This window comes from Erpetoichthys calabaricus, chromosome 18, assembly GCF_900747795.2.
Source record: "Erpetoichthys calabaricus chromosome 18, fErpCal1.3, whole genome shotgun sequence".
Classification (NCBI taxonomy): domain Eukaryota; kingdom Metazoa; phylum Chordata; class Cladistia; order Polypteriformes; family Polypteridae; genus Erpetoichthys; species Erpetoichthys calabaricus.
Window position 1 is genome coordinate 15,767,329 of NC_041411.2, and position 21,586 is coordinate 15,788,914.

General features: G+C 37.1%; 1 protein-coding gene across 1 annotated transcript in view; it reads left to right on the plus strand.

Annotated features, from left to right (window-relative positions):
* Positions 1–588: 588 nt before the first annotated feature.
* The window catches only part of ube3b (ubiquitin protein ligase E3B), a 38,875-nt gene continuing 17,877 nt past the window's right edge, over positions 589–21,586 (plus strand). Inside the window, exons 1-17 of the mRNA XM_028824571.2 lie at positions 589–920; positions 3,202–3,320; positions 4,099–4,259; positions 4,349–4,469; positions 5,158–5,217; positions 5,388–5,492; positions 5,737–5,833; positions 6,036–6,118; positions 6,204–6,286; positions 6,951–7,056; positions 8,805–8,925; positions 9,318–9,495; positions 11,022–11,188; positions 13,470–13,637; positions 14,778–14,949; positions 17,528–17,646; positions 18,293–18,407. Of these exons, the coding sequence (XP_028680404.1) occupies positions 3,312–3,320; positions 4,099–4,259; positions 4,349–4,469; positions 5,158–5,217; positions 5,388–5,492; positions 5,737–5,833; positions 6,036–6,118; positions 6,204–6,286; positions 6,951–7,056; positions 8,805–8,925; positions 9,318–9,495; positions 11,022–11,188; positions 13,470–13,637; positions 14,778–14,949; positions 17,528–17,646; positions 18,293–18,407 (1,865 nt within the window). The 5' untranslated portion in view covers positions 589–920; positions 3,202–3,311. The remainder of the gene's footprint in view (positions 921–3,201; positions 3,321–4,098; positions 4,260–4,348; positions 4,470–5,157; positions 5,218–5,387; positions 5,493–5,736; positions 5,834–6,035; positions 6,119–6,203; positions 6,287–6,950; positions 7,057–8,804; positions 8,926–9,317; positions 9,496–11,021; positions 11,189–13,469; positions 13,638–14,777; positions 14,950–17,527; positions 17,647–18,292; positions 18,408–21,586) is intronic.

A 21,586-nucleotide genomic window follows, 5' to 3' on the forward strand; every position in this document is an offset into this window, starting at 1 on the left:
TGACCTCCTTCATCAACAAGGCATTTCCATCCATATAGCTACAGTTCACGGGATGTTTTTTTTTTTTTTTTTTGTCTTCCCACCATTCTGAGTGAACTCCAGAGACTATTATGCATGAAAATTTCAGATGAGTAGTTACAGAAATACAGCAGCCCATCTGGCATCAACAATCATATCACTAATGAAACCACGGAGATTACACTCTGGCATTTAAAGTGAAAATTAATTGACGCCTCTTACCTGTATCTGCATGATTTTATTATTTGTACTGCTGCTATATGATTGGCTGATCTGATAACGGATACGCAAGTGTACCAGTGCTCCTAATAGTTTTCTCAGTGAATATACTGTATATATAAACATAGTTAAGTGAATAAAAAGGACATCCAGTCGGAAATGTAAACAATATGCTAGCACCGAGTTTAATAACATGTTGCTACACGCAAATGTGTTCTCGTACCAGCTGACAAATCAAACTTCGCACTTGACCTCGTTGCGGCTTCGCCACTAGTAAACGCTCCGCCCCGTCTGTGAATCGACACTGCCCCTTACTGATGAAAACAATAACATTTCCGCCCTGCTCTCCGTTCCCTGGAATAGAGTTCCCCTAAGCGCCAGAGCAAAACGTTCCCATGCAAAAAAAGAAAACCTATTTTTGCTACTTGCTTAAGCCTGAGATTAGATTTAAAACTGACTTCTGCTAGACAAGCTTATTTCCCGAAATCAACAGCATATCGATTGCGCCGGAACAGCAAATTTATTCCAACGTTGTTTTTTCCTTTTCCACTGCCGGAAGACATTAGAAGGGAAACGCCGAGGCCAAATGGCTGCCTTTTCTATGCGGGGCTGTTTTTCCCCTCTCTTTTAATTCCATATTTCAAGGACGGATGAAGTCTTTGTGATCCTCGATGAGCGCACCAGTAAGAGTTTACGTTTATCTGTATGACTACTCTGGAATTTTGGTGACAGGCACAGCAGGGGTATCACCGCCTTCTCTCTTCGCTCTTTTATGTTGTTTTGTTTATGGATTTGCTTACTTAATTATTATCAAATTTAACACTGTCCCTATAGTGGAACTGTGTTGATGACCGTGATCAGGTGTTGTGTAATACTTACCAAAAGCAAGACCATTCCTCTGTCAAATCACGCTTTCAGGGGTATCAGTGCTTCACTTGTCATCGGCGACTGCTTATTTGTTGTGTGATTCCGCAGATGCTTCTTAATACATTTCCTGTTTAATAAGGCCGCTCATGCGACCGCTGCATGTAGCTTTAAGTTGTACATTTTCCATGACATCTGAGCACACTGCATTCACGTCAGTATGAGGTGTCATCGGAACACTCTAGGGAGCAGAATTTCTTACTCTACACGTGGAGCACGACGTGATTTGTACCTTCCTGTGTGCACAGCGTACTCAACATATCCTGTACTAGGTATATCTTAAAGTGTAGTGCCCTATTTAATTCAGAGGCTTAGAAGCCGGATTATAGAACTCATGAAGGATTTCAAAAGGCGCAGTAAGAGTCACCCTCCAGTTCATATAGAGCTGGACGTTATACCTAGAGCCCTGGAATCAGCACCCCCTGTTACAGATGAAGTTCCAATGGCGTCATCCTCCGGCACAGGTGTTGCTTGACAGGCATTGGCTGTCATCACAATTATAGACGAAGGTTGTCGCTCCTTACTATATGTGTAATTTGAGGAGGGACGCAGTCCATCACACGTAGTTTGAGAATATGCCTCTTCTATCACAGCTAGAGCTTGTGGAACATTATTGTTAACCAAGGATGTACAATACTTCCAAGAGCATGAGTTCTGTTGTTGAAAGGTTAAGGAATTTTATTCTTTATGTCTTGTTCTTAAGTTGCTGCTGGCTCTTTATCTAGTTTCTCAATGTAGAAGGTCAGGATTAGTATATATTTAGAAATACAGAAAATTGTGTCGACGCAGAAGTCTGTGGTGCAGTGACTTGAGTCTGTACATATTGTCCCCATGTAATGTAGCTCACACATAATTTCCCAGGCTGACCTTAAACAATCATTCAGAACCATTTCAGCATCACACAAAAATGCTCTAGTACCTGTACATGCCGTGACAGTGACAGTTCATCTATCTTATTTGAGAGCAATCACACATTGCCTATTAAAATGGAAGGGAGATCAGCCATGAATCCTTTTCATCCTCTTCACCTTTGGACAAACAACTCCTACAGTAGGTGAAACATTACTCCAGATTGCAGGAATATTTAATACAACCTACTAAGTTTCTCACTCTCTCTTACATTTTCAGGTATTGCAGATGAAAGCTAACATCCAGATCCACTTCACTCTCTCTGTAAATTCTCCTCCTGAGTTCACAGTATGTCCTAAAGGCATTTGATACAAGCTGACACTTAGGTTTGCGATGACCACAACAGATCATTTGTAAATTTAAAATCCAGTTATACGATTTCTATAACCAGATGAAGTCTAATCCTAAAATGAATCAAAACTAATAACTTGTAAAATAAGTTCAAACACACATAGAACAATACAGACAGAACCCAGAGTTTCTGTAAAGGCTACTGCCTGCATAGTGCACAGAAGTATAATAAACTTGTGGGAGTTGATAAACACTTGAGTGTTCATCCAGGCATTCCACATTGTTCTTCTTAACTGTATTTTGTTTACCTGCATGCTGTCAGTGACTCCATATAAAATAAAATCTGATTGACCAATATGATGCAGTTTCTCCATATTAATTAAAATCTGATTTACTGATATGATGCAAGCAAACATTAAAGGTTTTGGTTGAATAATAAAGGTGTAACCTTGTGTCTGTCATTAATAAAGGGACACCCATTTTGAAGTCCTTTTGCAAAGTCAAGTAAGAAACAGTAGAGATGGTACATACCACTGCAGGTCATCAAGAAGAAAAGAAATTGGTAAAATCTTAACAGTAGCCAAAATCTCCAAAACTGGCACAATTATTTAAGCACTATATTTAATTATGCTCTTCTTTAAAAGATGCAGTTGTGCAAATTTAGCTTATTTTTGCACAGGGTTCCTGGAAACATCATACAGATGAACTTAGTCACCATACTTTATTTGATGAATAAATCATTTCAATTTGCATGTTTTTTTCAGGTTCTTAAACCTTTTGTTATGGTGACATGAAGTCAGCAAGCTATACCACTGCTACAAATTTTTTGTTATTTTTCAGAGATGACACACTGATAAACCAGTCCTGGACTGGAAACCAGCACAGTTGGACCTGTCCATCTATAGCCCAGAATGGCCAGCTTCCTACTCTGAACCAAGAGTACATGTGCCATGTCCAAGGTGAGTATCTTAACGAAAGAGAATTTATCTGCTTTCTGCTACATCCTTTATAAATTTAAGAACTGATGGTCTTTTCACCTTTGTTATATGAATTTCACTGACTAGAGTCCCTTCAGAAATATAATGTTCAGCAGAGCACAACGTAGCCTTCTACGTTCGTCATCAGTTTGACTGTTTTAAGATTTCCCATACAACCACTCCTGCACTCACTGTAAACTATTTTACATAAAATGATTTATACAAGTATATCTGGTTTACATATTACAAACTGTATCTGATTGATGTCCAGTAAATCATAAGCAGCTTCTGAAGAGATGGTTCAGATGACTGGTATATCTTCAACATCATACTCTCTTGGTTTTTAATTTAGAAAGAAGAATGCAGTTGTTCTGTTTTTGCATTTGGAAAGCTTGTCCATTCGGATCTTTTATCTACAAGATCATAGCTGCATTAAGTTGAAGGAGTTTATCTTTCGCTTTCTCTCTTACACACCCTCACCAGTATTCAAATTGAAGACACTGATGTCTAAGTTCTACCTGGCTTGAAAATGGCTTCTTTTAACTTGTAGTCTTGCTCAAGTCCTATTGCCTTGTGTAGCACTCTGAGTAATGTAATGGTCACAACCCCATTGTCACTTTAAATGTTAGCTCCAGTAGTCTTTGTTTTTGCAGAGCAGCACGTTTCAGTGGGCTTTATTAAACCTGGCTTTTAGTTTTGCTAACGGGACTGACTTCCATAATTTGCTAAGCATTCCTTCAACTTTTTACTGTCCTTTTAGATGTTTAGTGTGACTCAGACGTCCAAGTCCCAGTTCCTGGACAAGGCCAGGCAGGCTCGTGAAGAAAGAAAGGGCCACAAGGAGCGGGAAAGAGCTGCCATAATGATCCAGGCCCTTGTCCGACGGTACCTCTGTCGTTGTAAACTTCACAAGGAAATAAGGTGTGGCTGCCAGTGCCCCTTTATAACATGCAATTCGCATTGAACTGTCTTGCTTGCAGTTGTTTTAACTTGTCCATCTTCTTATTTAGGAAAGAAGTGGATGAATTCTTTGAGGTATGCAATGCAGATCCTTCCAAAAGGACTCCGCTTTCTATTTTTGAAATCGCAAGAAAGATTTTATTTGTATTCAAGAAAGCAGAAGACCAGGCGGTAAGTTCCCAAACATACTTGCTTTAGGGAATGTTATAGATTTTGCTATTGCACTGCTTGTCAGTGATATGCTCTTAGCCACTTTCCTCCTAATTAATCTAACCAACACATCTTTGTAACGTGCAAGGTAAAAACACACAGACATGGGGAGAATGTGCAGATTCTAAAGGAAGAAGAAACAGGAGAAAGACTTGCATTCAGGATGTTGGTTCTGTGAAACAGCAGTGTTAACCACTGCACCACGGTGCTGTCATAAGTTATATTACAGTTAAATGAGTATATAGTGTGTTGAAAATGAAAGAAACTTTTCTGTAAAAAGATGTATTTATCACAGATCTGTTTGAATAACATAAAACTGCCTTCTATCTTTAAATCTCTTAAGGGTTTTAAGGCCTTTTTCATTTTAAAGTACAATTACCAAAAGAAATAACATACTTAAAATACTCCTTCATTGGATGTCAGATTCTCATTGAATTTTGATCTACGGAGATTTTTACTCTATGATTGTTTATACATAGCACATATGTATAAATGCTACATTATCAAAGTAGAGCTTTCAAAGAGGCAGTGTTAGCAGATTCATTTTCTATAGTGACCCACAGAGATATTGGTTAAGATGTGTGACCCATGCTGCTCATAATTACTATTAGCGAACTACATTTTCATTTGTTTTCCTTTATTCCTACAGAGATTTGATAACCTTTGTCGTTGCATTCTTGCTAGTATGGAAGCTGAGAATGAGATCAAGGTGTGTGTGAATATCTTTAATAATCGTTGGTTGCAGAGATTCATTCATCAAGCAGTGTATATGGGTTCTGACATTTTATTGTAAAATAAAGAATGTGAAGAAATAAAATATTTTCAATGCTTTGACATAAATATGCAGTATAATTGGTATTTTTTTTTCCTTTTACTTAGATGTGCTATGTTTCACTAGCTTATTCAAAAGAGTTCTCCCTCTTGTGGATAAAGCAAGTGAAGGACATACTTTGGATCTGCTGTGAGTTACTCAAAAAACTGAAGGTAAGGGGATTTTATTGTAAATGCAAAGCAGTCTTTTCATTTTAGTTTTGTTTCTTCTTCCATGTCAAGGAGAAGTCTCACAGCAGTTTTACAGTTTTATAAACCTTTCTTTACATTAATAGGCAAATTCCATTAATATCAATAAGGTTTTTTCTTGTGGGTACTAGCAATATGTACAGTAATATTGCCACTTTGTGTTTGCCTGCTTGCTTTTTAACAAGACTTCCTTCTGTTTTTGTTTCAGCCTGATATTCTACAGGACAGTAAGCTCGTCACTTTGTATCTTACAGTGTTAGTTAGTTTCACTGACGCCACCAACTGGAAAACTGTACAACTAAAAGGTGAGAAAGCGCAGTCAGTTTTAAATGATCAGAGTGGTATTAAATTCGGAAATTTTAACGTTTAAGTGATCTTCAGCACTGTCACATGGATGGGGTCATGTACAAGTAGCGTGTTCAGTATCAGATTGGTTATGTGTACAGGTTAAAATAAACTTCTTACTTGCACATCTGACCAAGATTTTTGTTTTCCCTTGAACATTAGAAGGACTTCGGCCAGCAATGAATCGAATTTGTGAAAACGTAATGGGCTACCTGATTCAAAAAGGATTTTATTCTACCATGCAGGTATGTTATATTAGCCTACCTTAGTATACAAAGATATCTTTACTGATATATATCATCCTTGAAATATTTTAAATTTTTTTTCTAGGTTTTGCTGACAAATGGTCTGGCAGGATCCAGACCATCCCTGTCTAAAGCTACTTTATATGCTACCTTCACTTTGGTGTTGCGGTGAGTCAGATAAGTATATGGGTTCCTTGGTACTTTATGCCTATATGAATGGACTGGAGTTATTACAGAATTTCAGTTTATTGAGTATATAGTTTAGATGTGGTGAAATTCTGAAAGTATACTAAATAAAATAATCAGTTTGTTAAAATATCACTTTTACCCAAAGTATAAGTCTATCAGGAAACTCTTCTACCTCCCTGTTCTTAACAAACAACAAAAATCATATGTTACAACTAAGGAATCCCGAACACCGCAGAACATGGCTTAGCTAGTTAAAAAAAAAAAAAAAACTAAGACTGAAAGGTAGCAGATGTGGAAAAACATGGATTGACAGTGAAATTTCTACAGTTTTTTTGGAATTTTTAATTTTCTTTTATCCTGTAAAAAGGAAATATATGAAATGTGTTAAATATCACCTGGGGTTGGCAGCCAGCAGAGGTTAGTAACAATAATATAATGGTGGTTGTGATGTTAGAGATTACCCCAAGCATCACATTAACTTCAACCGTGTGTGTTTGCATCCCAGTTTACAGTTTAATACCCGATTGAATGTATTTTACTGTTTAAGTCCTTTATTGTAATTATGACTCTGAAAACTAAAGAGGCAGCATGTTTATATAATGCAGATTTTGCAACATACTGTATATTTTGCTCTTTTTTGCAGTCCTGTAATTGCCGCTCACTTCTCTGACAACCAACTGAGGTATTTCCTGATAAGTTTTATGTCGGTCCCTGCTGTCATTCACCATCTATGCACACTAGCACCAGAGGTAATGCAATAAGATCTTGGGGTTGTTCAGTGTGAATCACTGGTTTTCCTCATTGAGAGTTGCCTTCCAGTGATGTTTTTTGACTGAAATGGACAATCTGAGTATGAGTATAGTAGTAGTATAAAACTGGAAAAGCATTGCATTTTGCAAACAGCAAAAAAAAAAAAATTGTGGCATTTATAAGGTATATAGCTCTACTGCTAATGATAAGCAGCAGTCTCAGTTTAACAATATATGGATGTATATATAACGCTACTGACTTTGCTAAGTTTGCATTTTGTCTCAAGCCATATCAATAAATCCAACCCAGTTTTGGCTACTCACTTTACATTACCTCTAAAAAGGAAAGGCTGGGCTTAAATGTCATTTATTTTAGGACTTAACCTGGTTTGCAGATGTCATCTTGCTTATCATGTCCCTACTTCCAATATAGTATCAGCCAGTTCAAAAGGTTGTTATCTTCTTCAGGTCTGTCATAAATTTGTTCTCAGGGCTGTTCTGTCACAAAAGTTGAAGGGTATTATCTTTGAGTCCAAATTTGCAGCTACAGTGTGAGCCTAGGTGTAAGGAGAAGAATATCAGCAGCTGTAGTAGTACTGTCACGTGTACAGAATATAGTGAAATTCTTACCTCCATATCCAACTAGCATGGAATAGAAGTACTATTGGCCAACAGAGAGAACTACACTTTTTTAATGTATTGCACGCTTTAGCATACAAATTGACACTTGAATTACACTTTTAAACAATTGACCTATGATCTTAAGTGCTGTTTTGCTCCCCATACCCCTTTATTCTGTAATGCAAAGATTCACAAATTGAGTCCTTATGTACCACTGTGGCCAGTGGCCCAGGTAGTTCAGTCTGCAGGTATACATAAATACTGAGGGCACTGACTGTATAGGGATGACATTTTACCCCTGTGTCTGTATGTTTTATGAGAATACTCTTGATTTTTTGATTGGTTGATTGGTGACTCTAATTGGCTCCATATGAGTGAGTGCAATCTATTATAGTCTGATGGTGTTCCTAGGGTTACTTTCTGCCTTGCTTCTTGTTCTGCCACTAGACTTTGGCCTCAACAAACCTGAAATGGATTAAGTGGATTCAAAATTGTATTTTCAGTAACGTTTGCATATGCCCTTAGTTGGCCATGTTTTAAAACTTGTAGTTGATGAACCATTTTATTTAGTTTGTTGATTCAGTTGACTGCTGTGGCTCAATGAGCACCCATAGTAATCATCAATTGTTGCTTTTGACACTGCTAACTTACTATATGATGTTGATATTGTGGAGTGAGTTTCTTTGTAATTGAGTAGCTTGGGAACATCTACAAGTTTAGCACTTACTTTATTAACTTATCCTGTTGAATAGAGTAATATAAACTAGCCATGACCTACAATATTGTGTACCATTTAATTCTCAAACAGCTGCGTGTGCAGTTTGCTTAAATATAACTTATAAATGCCATCATCACATATAACACATTATCCTGGGCACAGCTGTAGCATGTGACATAGTACAGAATTAAAAAAAAAAAAATTAATTTCCAGCATGGAAAAGAAAACACTGATAACCTTTTTCTAGCAACATGTTTCTTGTTTATAAGCACATACAAGTAGGACTTTCACTGTAGTCTGATGATATAAACCTATAATTGAAAGGTATATGTAAATAAAAGGATGCAAGTATAGGGTGTCTAATTTGTGTGCATGCCTAAGGTCTGTTTTCACTCCTTTGTCTCTGCAGTGTCTGATTAGCTTCCAGATTCACGACCTCCTGCGGAAATTCATCATTTACCTGAGCAGAGAAGATCTGTGCAGTGATATTTGCACTTGTCTTGAAGGAAGCCACACTCTCTGCCTATTAAGTATGGCCTCTCCCAGCACTTTCTCTTATAAAAGGTTAAATTGCCTTAACACAAAGCCTAGTTAACAACTGTTGGATTCAGCTTGTGTTCTAAATAATAAGAGTGCCTTATAGCTTCAGGAGCCCATATGAAGTTTGTACATTCTTACCAGTCTCAGAAACATTTCCTCCCATATCCCAAAATGTGCGGGTTAGGTTGATTAGCAACTCTGAATTGGCTAAGCATGTGTGTATGTGCATAAATATGCTCCACTATAGACTGGCACCCCACCTAGAGTTGGTTGATTGGTTCTGGCTCTCTTCAATCCTGAACTGGTTTAAATGAACCCAGGAAATGGATGATTAGAAATTATCCCTTTGTAAACCTTTAAACCCTATGCTTTTACTTCATAGGTAATATTGTTCACCTTGGATTCCTGAATGGGAAAATCATGGAGGAAGAAGTAAACCTTTTTGTAAAAGCTCTGACAGACATGCTGTCCTCCTGTCAAATATATGTTTCCCAGAAGAAATCCAATCTAACTCACTGGCATGCTGTTCTAGGCTGGTTTTCTCAGAAGGTTGACTATAGGTAAATATTATTTATTAATCTACTTTAAAATTCAAAAATATCTAATATCAGAATAATATTAATAATACCATATTGTATGTTTTCTTTGTGTAATAAATTGTTAAAGGCAATGTATAGAAATTGTCTAGATTTGTATCACATCTAATAGGAATCATAAATACAGTAACAAAGCTTAGCACCATCAGATAGTGGAACTATATTATTTGTTTCAGTTTCCTATGATTTTAAATCAAGAAAAAACAAAAACACCTTTGAATAACATCACTACAGCTAAGTCTTCATGATGTTGTCTGAACATAGTAATGGGTCATGTTGACATGTAACTTGACTTCATTGTCTATGATAAAACATATTGCCTACAGCTTGAGCACATTCAGTGGAGTCCACACTTGGCATGAAACCACCTACATTGTTTACACCTTTTTAATATTTGTGATATTTAACTTTTCTGTCATTGTATGATTTTTCCACTCAGTTTTTTGTTGGTTCCCATGCTCAGGAAAATTGAAGAATATACAAGACTATGTTATGCTAAAAATAACATGCATGTTGAATTGTGACAGAAAACAAATTGTTGCTGGTTCTCCAACAGTCCTGAGTTGGGAAGAATGAAAACATTAGTTTGTGGTATAAAAATCCCTTAACATTCTCTAACAATGAACCAAGGTAAAATAAGCTAAAAAAAACATTAATGCTGTCCCAAAAGCAGTGCCTGTAAAATATTGATAACATCAGTGAAGAATGTCATTTCTGCAGGTATGCTTAAAAAGTTACAGCTTGTTGGTCCTATCTTCAGTATTTACACTCCTCACATCCTCCATTTATTATCAGTACTTTTTTTCTTACTGTAAAAATAGCTTGTTTACATGTTTTTTCCTAATTTAAAATAAATGCAGGTAGTGCTTTTTTTTCTTTAAGTGACTAGGGGGCTCCGCCCCCTGCTCGCTTTGCTCGCCCACCCCCGAGTTTGGTTTACCGGATATACAATTTAAAGAGATTGTTATTTTCATGGGAATTGTTACATATGCATTATTTTCACTTTTACTTTAAAACATTTTGTAAAAAACAATACTGTACTTGTCCTTTATTTACGGCCTCCGTGCGTGGATAAATCTCTTTCTCGCAGGACGTATAACGCTGCTCATGTTGTTAAGGGGGGGGATGCGGGGGGGGGGGGGGGGGGGGTGGTTGAATGCATGCTAAGGAGAGGCGGTCGGATCATCTGCTGGCTTGCTGCTGCTGGCAAGCTAGTGTTCTGCTTGTCGCTTGTTGTTGTTTTAAGAGCTGGGAGCACATGAAGCATGTCTGCCAAAAGCATTCCAACAACTGCTAGGTTAGATGTCCGTGAACTTGTTTTAAATGTTGTCTCACTGCCTTGTCTCGCGTGACGTTATACTGTCCCTCGCAGGACATCAAATTGTCTTCTGAGAAGATCACGTCTTGTCTCCCTTCCAAGATTTTTTTTTATAATAGAGAGATATGCATATGCTTATAATCACTGAAGGTTTTTCTACCTCTTTTTACAGTTTAAGAGAATCTATGCCATTGGTAGCAAAACAGCTCCAGTACCTTTGGGGTGTTCCAATCATCCGGATCCTTTTTAGTGATGTTCTGAGCAAGAAGTTGGAGAGCCAGGAGCCAGCTCAGTCATCAGCTCATTCTTCATCCTCACCAAACAACCTTCCCGTGAAGAGTAAGTGCTCCTGTAGAAACATGCATGATTCTGCCGTAACTGTTACACAATCATATATAAAGTGTTTAGCCTGCTATATGGTTTCTTAGCTGTTTTTTTGTTTTCTAAAAATGTTCTGAAGTTTTCAGAATTGCTGCATGTAGCAGTTTTTGGTTTTGCATTTTATTTCACTTAAAATGCACACAACACTGTCAATCATTGCAAATCTCCAGTGGCCTCCAGAAATGCTAACTTGTATAAAAGTGTTGCCTTTTATACTTTTTAAATTCATGCTGTTTGCATTAGCAATATAGCACTTGTAAATTTAGAATGATTTGTTGTCTTTATGAATGACACTCTGGACTTAGAGAGAATAATCTGTACAAAGAGGGAAACAGAGGCACACTATCTGCTCCAGAAGGAAAGAACAGTCTAGTTTGTCTTTCAAACATTTCCATGGTTGAGTAAAGTCTTTAAAAAAAAAAAAAAAGATGGTTGCATAGTGTTTATTCATTAATAAATATAAATGAATGAGTTTGTATGCATAAAAAACCTGCAATGGTAATGTTACATATAGTGCAAAAATATGCGTTAATTGCACTTATTACAAAGAGCCATGATGTGAATTAATTCATTTTATGATCTTGATTCGTGGTGCCAATCTCTCTCTCTCTCTCTCTCTCTCTCTCTCTCTCTCTCTCTCTCTCTCTCTCTCTCTCTCTCTCTCTGTCTCTCTCTCTCTCTCTCTCTATTATCTTTATATATAATACACTACCGTGGCTGTTCATTTGTCTGTCCAGGATTTTAAATCACCTGTAGCTCACAAACCGTTTGAACTACTGACCTGAAATTTGGTACACATATATTAGTTGAAGTCTACTATCCACTTTCGGTGTGACTATTGACCTCCAAGGTTATTCCTCTTTTTCTTTTTATTTTATTTTATTGTAGAATCAACTATGGCACATTCGTACGGGTGCCGTTCTCATCTCTTTGCCGTCACTTCCTCTACCTCTTCATATCTTAAATCATTCTTGAGGCAGGTTGAAGACTTTAAGCGCCAGCTTAAGTGAAAAATTAAAGAAAATGTACTAAATATTTGCAACACAAACACTACCTTAATCAGTTTTAATGCGAAGAGGTGCCAACAAAAGAAAAGAAGAAGCGAGCTGCTAGGGTGAAGAACAGAAGAGCTGCTCAGGAAGCAGCAAGCGCATCAGCCTCTGAGCAAACGAATGGTAAACGTACAGAGAAATAGTCTGAAAACTAGGAATGCTCAAGTCAAGTGTATTCACTGCATATATCATAGTTCGCTTGCAGGAGCGATTTATTTGCACGAATCTGAGACAGAGGCTGCGGACTGAGGGGAGGGGGAAGAACGACGTCAGGAGTGGGGAGCCGGGCAGGGCCCTCCTCACTGTCCTGTTTCACTGCTATGCAGGTGGAGCCGCGGGGGACGGCTAGTTGTTAATATGTGTAAAAGATGTGTTGTGCTGCAATACTACAACCTTGTGAAGATCATCCATTTTAATATAAATATATTTTCATAAAATATTGTGCACTGTCCAACAACAGCTTTTTTCTACCATACCAGCGATGCAATCTGTCTTCAATAAAAATGGTCAATTGATAGGTAGTAAAGTAGACTCGGTTATTTTTATTTTTATTTTGAGTTTTATAGTTGTTTTGTTTACTTAAATGATACGTTAATATATTGCAAACACTGTTTAATTTGTTTGAGTTATTAAATACATTTCTTCACTTACATTAATTTCCTTAAGACAGGCATTATAGGTTCCTTGGCAACTAAATTGGCCTAGTGTGAGAGTGGTCACATGGATGTTGGCTAATTTCTTGTAATTTTGTGTATTATTTGATTTTTGACCCCTGCTCTGTATTTTCAACAATTCCTTGGATTTGTGATTTGGATTTGTTCGCCTTGTTTTGCCTTTGCCTTTTCACAGAATTTCTTGTTGTTACAGAGCATTTTGTGAAGCATAAATCTTTTTGCCTTTGTTACTAGCCAGGCTTGATGGTTTTCCATTCTAATGGGCATTTTTAGAAGTTTTTGGAACTTTGTGGTTTAGGAACTCTCGAGTTCATAACACTGCACATCTGTGACCCTGATCTTTGTTTAAATTAATTTCAGTATGATATGTTTATTTATGTTGATAATTCAGGTTATGTTAAATACATAAGACATTTATGCCTGACACTCATTGTATGTGTTATTTATGTGTCTATCTAGCTATCTGTCTTATAGTTCCTTTCAATACCTATCTTATCTGTGTTTATCTTCAAGATCTTTTCAAGCGGGCATTTCAGAAATCAGCATCGGTTCGAAATATCCTAAAACCAATTGGAGGGAAGAAAGTAGATTCTGTGGAAGTGCAGAAGGTGTGCAGTATCTGCGTGCTGTACCAGGCAGCACTAACTACTCTTACACAGATTAAGCTACAAATTCTCACAGGTTAGTCTTTTCATATGGAGCACATCCTGGCTTTAATTCATTGTTTGCTTTGTTACCCTAATTTCTAGGCAAGTGAGTTCAATACTGCCAGGATTGTTTTTGGCCTGAAGAACCTTATATTTTATTTCATTAAATGGGATAAGAAAAATGGATATTTGATGAAGGCTTTGACTTTATAACCAAAAGTTGGTTCTCTCTCCTTTCACTCAAGCTTATTTTTTCATTATTAATGGTTGTCACATCCTTTATGGTTGCATTTTTTTGTGTCAGGAAAGAGAAGTTTCTACTTTCCATGATTACCTTTCTAAGCTGAAATTCAGATAGAAGCAGGCTCTGGTGTAACCTACTACCACTATTAATATTAAAAAATTGTATTTCTCCTTTTTTTTCCAATTAAATTTACTTAATTCAGATTTTGCTTTGACGTTGTCACCTTTCATCCAAGTACAGAATAACTTAATAATGTATCACACATTTAATAGTACAACACACAACATATTATGTTGTGAGATCCACAGAAATATAAGAGGAAATTTCCATATGAAGGTTAAGAATATGACTAATAGAACTCATTTGTGCAAAATGTACATTAAAAAAAATCTTCCTGTATTCTTGTTAAAATTGTTTTATGCATTATTGAAATTTAATTGTAGCAACTAAACTTTATTTTATATAGCATATGTTTTATTTATTACAGAACAGGAACAAATGTGTCCCATAAGTACGGCATGTTTAAGCTTTTTTGATTATATTACCAAAGGTGCCTTACAAGTACGTTTAAATGCTCCTGTATTTCTCTAGTCTGAGCACTGGCATGTCAGGTGTGTAACTCGACTTTAAACTGCAGCAGTCTTGAGGTTCATAGTGTAGCTCTATTGTCAGTCAGAAGCAACTCTGCCCATTCTAACAGTGGGCATTTTCAGTTAGTCATTGTTTACTTCATACAGTGCATTACACAAGAATATCCTTTGCAGTATACTTTGAAGGCAAACTAGATAAGAAGGTAGTAGATGCAGGTAGATCCATATATTTTTTTAAAAATATCCCCAAAATATAGATAGATATATAAGTCACCCTTTGTTTTTGTGCACAGCCCAAAATTTTTAACTTGCTTTTTGTCTGTCTCTCCATTTGTGCTAGGGTTAACATATTTGGATGACCTGCTGCCTAAGCTTTGGGCCTTTATCTGTGAATTAGGACCCCAGGGAGGCCTGAAGCTCTTCTTAGAATGCCTCAATAATGACAATGAAGAGTCTAAGAGGCTCCTAGCCATGCTCATGCTCTTCTGTGACTGTTCTCGGCACCTGATCACGTGAGTTAATCACGCTGTGATGTGCTGGCTCTTGCAGTAGATTAAAGAACAGACAGCTGGAGTTTTCTTATAAAAATATGTAAGGTGTGTCATTCTGGAGCAATTTCTGTTGGTTTTGCAATAGCTGGCCATTGGATCTAATTGTATTTTTCTGAAGATATGAAATATGTTGAGGCCATATCTGAATGATAATATTAATGGACATACAGTATATTATTATGATCCATTTATGCTGATCAATTTGAAATTGCTTATTTTACTGTTTGTTAACACTAATCTCTAATATTATGTGTGTACATAATGTAATTTTTTTAAATTTATGATTTGTTGCAGATCTTAGACCCTGCAATATTTGAAGAGTAATATACAAAATGGAACTCAACTGTATGTTAATTTATATAGATTAAGTCAGGGGGTAGGTGATTTTGGCAGGTATTATTAATAAATAATGTATTTAGATTTTTTGCATTTAGAGTGTTTCCAACGAGATGACTCCAAAACAGTTTGTCAGCTTATTTGAAATAGATGTGGGGTTATTTGGGTGCTATTAAAAATTAATATACTTTGTGATGGAAACCTGGGCATCACAAGCCCAAACCCCAACACAAACACACAAGCACAGTCCCGGATTCAAATAAAGGTTGGTTTATTACACCACGCTCCTTTATAAGTTACAAAAAAGCACAACACACAGGTTTTTTTCTCTCCTTACTCTAATTTCTCTCACCACCGCACTGTCCTTCTTCAGTCAAGTGTTGCCTCTCTACCTCCCAGCTCCAACTTGCTTGGATAAGGGAGTGCGGTCCCTATTATTACAAACCTGGGAGTACTTCCAGTGCCGGGACAATCGCCCGATCGAAGCACTTCCGGGTCACACGGAAGTCCATCACAGTAGGGAACTTGTCTCCCTGCAGCACCCACTTACGGTACCCCGTGACCCTAGCAGGATGCCCTGCCAGATTACATTTCCCGGCATGCTCTGCTGACTTCCCACTGGGCATCAATAACCAGGGCTGCTGCCATCTAGTGTGCTGGGGGAATGAAACCCCCCCCCCCTAACCAGCGACATCTTTTCTTTTTAATGGGCTGTCCGTCCTCCCTTTCCGGTCCTTTCTTCCTGGTCTACTCCCTTTCCTGGTTAGGATGCCTGTCCAGCCCATGTGACATCTACAACTTTATATCAGTGCCACTGTTTATAACAGAGATAAAACCAGCTTTCTACTAAATATTTTTATTTGCTCCATAGCTATTGCAGAAGGCATATTGAACTTATTCCTAATAGTCTGTTGAATGTTTTAGCCCAAGAAAATGAAATACAACTTCAGATGTCTATTAATCAATCCTTAATTCAAGTCTAAGGTCTGTGGAAGTCATGGGTAACCTTCCTAAAATAAGAAATATTTGCTGAAAAAGTGATCCAAAATCTATAAGGAATTTTTTCAAAACTGGCAATAGTCATAGTATTCAGAAAAAAGAAATTATAATATATTTCCAAGAAGACGTGTTATCATTAAAGATCTCACAACCGTAAGCGATGCTTCAGTTACACTGGCACAGCCGCAAAAGTTGCAGCTGTAAATGTCCTTTCTGTTGATTCATCTAATGGCTTCTTTCCTTTCCTGATTAAATTTAAATTCTGAACTGTCTTACTCACCACCAGTCTGCCTCCACAATAGACAGACCCAGGGAAAGAGCTTGTGCTAAAAATAGTGCTTGCTGAAAGTTGTATAATGAAAGGAAAGAGTCTATTAACACAGCACTGCATAAACCAATCCAAGAAGTGTTGTACAGTTCAACACAGTGTATGTTTTTATTCTGACTGGCAGAGACACTTGCAATAGAGTTGTGTGCAATTATATTTCTCTGAAAGGAACAGTCTTATTGAACCATTAGCAAATAGTGAATTTTATATCCATTGTGCACATATTTTTACATTTTGCGAGCAGTTTTGTTTGTAGCAGCCCGTTTGCATTTTACTGTTAATGGCTAGATTATTTCAATAGCTTTACAATTAAACTTAAACTTTGCTGTAGGTCATTGAGAGTAAAGGTTAAGTAAACTAGCAATTCAGTTAATTCAGTTACATCTCCACTGCATTATTATGGGTTCCAACTGGTGCTTTTTGTTAACCTTTAAAAAGTCTTGTTTCAGAAACAAGTTTAAGTGAATCCAGTATTTCAGCATCCTCATCTCTTTCTTCCTGTAGTATTTTTGCATTTCTTTTTATATACCATTTTTATTCAATGGACTTGACTTTTTCTCTTTAAAGTGGCTTTAATAATGCATCCCTTATCATATTTCACAATTTGGTTAACAATTGGTTTCACAAAATGTGCTCGGCAGAACACTGACTAACTAAATCACGTTGATTTGTATTATTAGTAAGGAAAAAAATATTTAAAAATGACTGGTACAGAGACAGAGCATAGAAGTTATAGTTAATATTCATAATTACTCTTGTAATTGTCTCATTTCTTTTTAAACTACTTATTGAAAGACTGTTTCTAAGAAAAACTTATTTTTCAGGTGTTTTATTTGCTATTAGTCACATTTATTTCAAATTATCTTCTTTTAAAAGTATTCTGGATGAGATTGAACTGTATGAAGAGCAGATTTCTTTTAAAATGGAAGAACTGGTGACCATCTCCTCTTTTCTGAACAGCTTTGTATACAAAATGATCTGGGATGGCATTTTGGGTAAGTACAATGAAATATAAGCCTGGATCACCTTGACAGGAAGGAACTGTTTTATCAGCAGAGGCCTTTCGCTTTTTTTTATATTATTTATACATATTTATTGGGAGCCTAAGACAGTTGTGTTTTATATGAGTATTTTTGTAATAGAATGTGTTTTAAAGATTATAGAGCAACAAATATGAAATAAAACCATTCTCAGAATGTTGCTTCATAATATGTTGTGAAGAATCACGTTTCATCATTATTATTTTTTTCTTTTCATTTTCATTGTGATTGCTCAGTGCTCTCAGTTATTTTCCTACCTCGGTCAGTAGCACTGAATAATGAACCTACTTTTTTCTCCTTTTATTTTCTTATTTTAAGTGGGTTCCAAGGTCTATCCTGAGCAAGCAGCTTTGGGGATCCTGTTATGCTGCTTTAATATATTTTTCTGTTAATGACAGGGACAGAATTTACAACATTAAATTTAACAAGTTACAGTGAGTCATTGTCTTGTGATAGAATTTACAATTTTACATTTTTATTTTGTATTTCTATTAGCAAAAAAATGCAGAAAATCATTTTGAAATCCTTATTTCTGGTAATGCTGACCCTGCACATGCTGGAATCCTGCTTCAAGTGACCTATCTTGTGGTTTTACTCACAGAGACCGCCAAAGGAGAGAAGCTTGAACTCTTTCATTCTGTCCATGGGTGGCTGATGGTGCTTTATGAGAGGGACTGTCGACGAAGATTTGCTCCTGAGGACCACTGGCTGCGCAAGTTGGTTGTTTGGTTGTTTTTAAGGAAGGTTACGATTAAGGAATATTGTAGGAGTGGCCAAAATGATGACATAAGGAAATAAAGTACTGTCCTTAAAATTGGGAATGGAAAGATGTCCATCAGGATCTATTTGTGAGCTTCAGCAGGGAGCAAATTGTGGGCAGTGGCTTACTGGCAGAGAGGATAGGTGGGATATATGTCAGATGTGAGTTTTCAGTGTTAACAAGGTTATTATGAAGGATCACAGTCTACAAAAGGAACAACAAACACCCATAAGCATGATTTGTTTTGTTCCATTGTTAGACAGTACTCCATTTTTTTTTAAACAGTTACCTGTTTCACACAATAGATTGCACAGTGATGTTTAATGACTATCATGGCGTCATAGAATTGCTTTGGCTGCTGTTTTTGTTCCTAAATCTAGCAGATGATTCATAAGAGTACAATATTAATATTTATACGAACAATACAATTGAGTAAAAATGAATTTCGGGACTTGTAATCTTTCATTACTATTTCTTGTTGGTGTGTGTGCATATTCCTTTGTGTTAAATCTATATTTATAAATCACTAAGTCCATGGCAAGCAAGATGCATGCAAGACCGAGCCCCGCCCACCAACAATTCACTAAGCAGCCGACCATGGCACACGCACTACAGAGCCAACAATTCGCGCAAGAGCGAAAGCATTTGCCAAGAATGTTTTCATTAATCAAGAACGAAAGTCGGAGGTTCGAAGAAGATCACATACCGTCGTAGTTCCGACCATAAACGATGCCGACTGGCGATCCGGCGGCGTTATTCCCATGACCTGCCGGGCAGCCATTACTCCCACTGGCATGCCTCCGCATAAAGTCAAACTTAAAATTGGTTCAATCGTCATGTTTCTCAGAAACCTCATGCCAGCAAGAAGTCTCTGTAAAGGTACTAGACTGACCGTTCTCAGCATTCACCGCAATATACTGGAGTGTAAAACAATCGCAGCTCCTACCTCACAAACTGTCCATATTCCCCGGATTTCCCTGACCCCATCAGATTCAAATTTGCCAAATTTTTACACGCAGACAATTTCCTGTTAGATTGGTCTTTGCAATGACAATTAATAAGGCACAGGGACACACTTTCAAAACGATATGCCTGTATCTGCCAAACCCAGTTTTCAGTCACGGACAATTGTATGTTGCTCTCTCCAGAGTTCCATCTTTTCATTTAATTACAGTCGTATCCTCAAACCCACCCCCTCTGGACAACTGTGTGTTTCAGGAAGTGTTCACCCATCAATACCTAATTATGCGGCATATGTTACGCCGCGGGTTGGCTAGTATGCTTATATAATTGGATAATACCATTGTGGTTAGGAGTTCATATGTGGTATTGTATATCCATGTGGTTCATTACATTATAGGCCAGCTTTGGTGTTCTTCATGTAGTGCTTAGTAGGTGCCAAATAAATCTTTCAAAGAAATATCTAATATAAACAGGTAAGAAAATGCATGCATGGCATCACATTCAGGTATGTTCAAGGAATGTGCAGGTGCTTTACCCCTCAATAGACTGAGTTCAGCAAGGCCTGGACAGGTTAGTCCATCATGGGGTCCATTCTCACTCACATACACCACACTCCACAATTTGCAATTGCCAATGAATATAACCTAAATAAATTAAAAAAAAAAAAACTTTCAGAATTAATTCCTTCTTTGTTTGAGCATGTCTGGTCATAGTAATTTTTATGAAATGGGACTTGTAAAACTCTTCAGTTACGGCAAATATTAGGGAATAACAGAAGTGAAAGGCAAACTTTATTACAGTTAGTGATTATTATGGATATCAGGTGAATGTGTCACTCTCATGGTAAATTATAAGGTGACCAGGTTTTCTAAGTCCCAAACTTGGACACTTGTGTAGCATGTGCTTTATGCCCACCCATAAAGTCCATCCCTGATTTGTTTAATGCCTGCTTTATCTCATCATCATCAGTAGGGAGACAGCAGGGCAGAAAGAAAAAAAAAACACTTTCACAAATGAGCATGTATGATCCCACACAGTATTTTACGTGGAAACAAATAAATGGAAGTACTCTATTTTTCTCTGCTTATTGGTCCGATGCTGTACAAATTTCACACAAGATCTTAATCAACCTTTCCCTCTCAGGTGTTTTTACCAATGCTGTTATACATATATTATCTTGAAGTGGGGTTGGAAGTGTGGGAGTATAGAGGTGGGGTAATGGCTTACCCCTTGCAGCTTCATATGTGCTGTTCTAAATATATTGTGTGGATATTTGTTTAGGCAATGTTTTATTAGGTGGGTAGTCTGTTAAAACCAGAACATTTTGATATTTTTCAGTTATTTATGAGAACACAGAGCCTGAAATCAGGACTGTCCATTTCACGACTTGTGGTCACCCTAGTTAATAATAGTGACAGTGAAATAGTGAATCATTGTAATCTACAGATAATGGTGTTGCGAGGTTGGGTTAGTGTGAGGATAATCTATAATAATAAAAGGCAAAGTCCTCACTGACTGACTGACTGACTGACTCACTCACTGACTGACTCACTCATCACTAATTCTCCAACTTCCCGTGTAGGTGGAAGGCTGAAATTTGGCAGGCCCATTCCTTACAGCTTACTTACAAAAGTTAGGCAGGTTTCATTTCGAAATTCAAAGCGTAATGGTCATAACTGGAACATATTTTTTGTCCATACACTGTAATGGAGGAGGCGGAGTCACGTATCGCGTCATCACGCCTCCTACGTAATCACGTGAACTAAAAACAAGGAAGAGATTTACAGCACGAGACACACGCGGGAACGAAGGTAAATGACGTTAATTTTTGACTGTCTTTTAATACTGTGTAAGCATACATATTAACACATGTGCAATTAAACGTGTGCATTTACGGGGTGATTTCTCAGGCTTAAAAGCTCGCCTTTTACTAAAAAGGTAAATGCAAAACTATTTTCAATCAGTTTATTGAAACGCTCCCGTTAAGGATTGCAATAACATATTCGCGAGATAAAAGAACGAAGTAGGGGGAAATGGAGGAAGAGCCGGAAACAGCAAAGAGCAAAAAATTAATTAAACAATTGAGAACGGAGCGAGTGAAGCATACAAGCATGTTCATAAGGGAAACAAAGCACGGTGTAAAACGTAACTTTAAATTAAGTTTATAGAAAC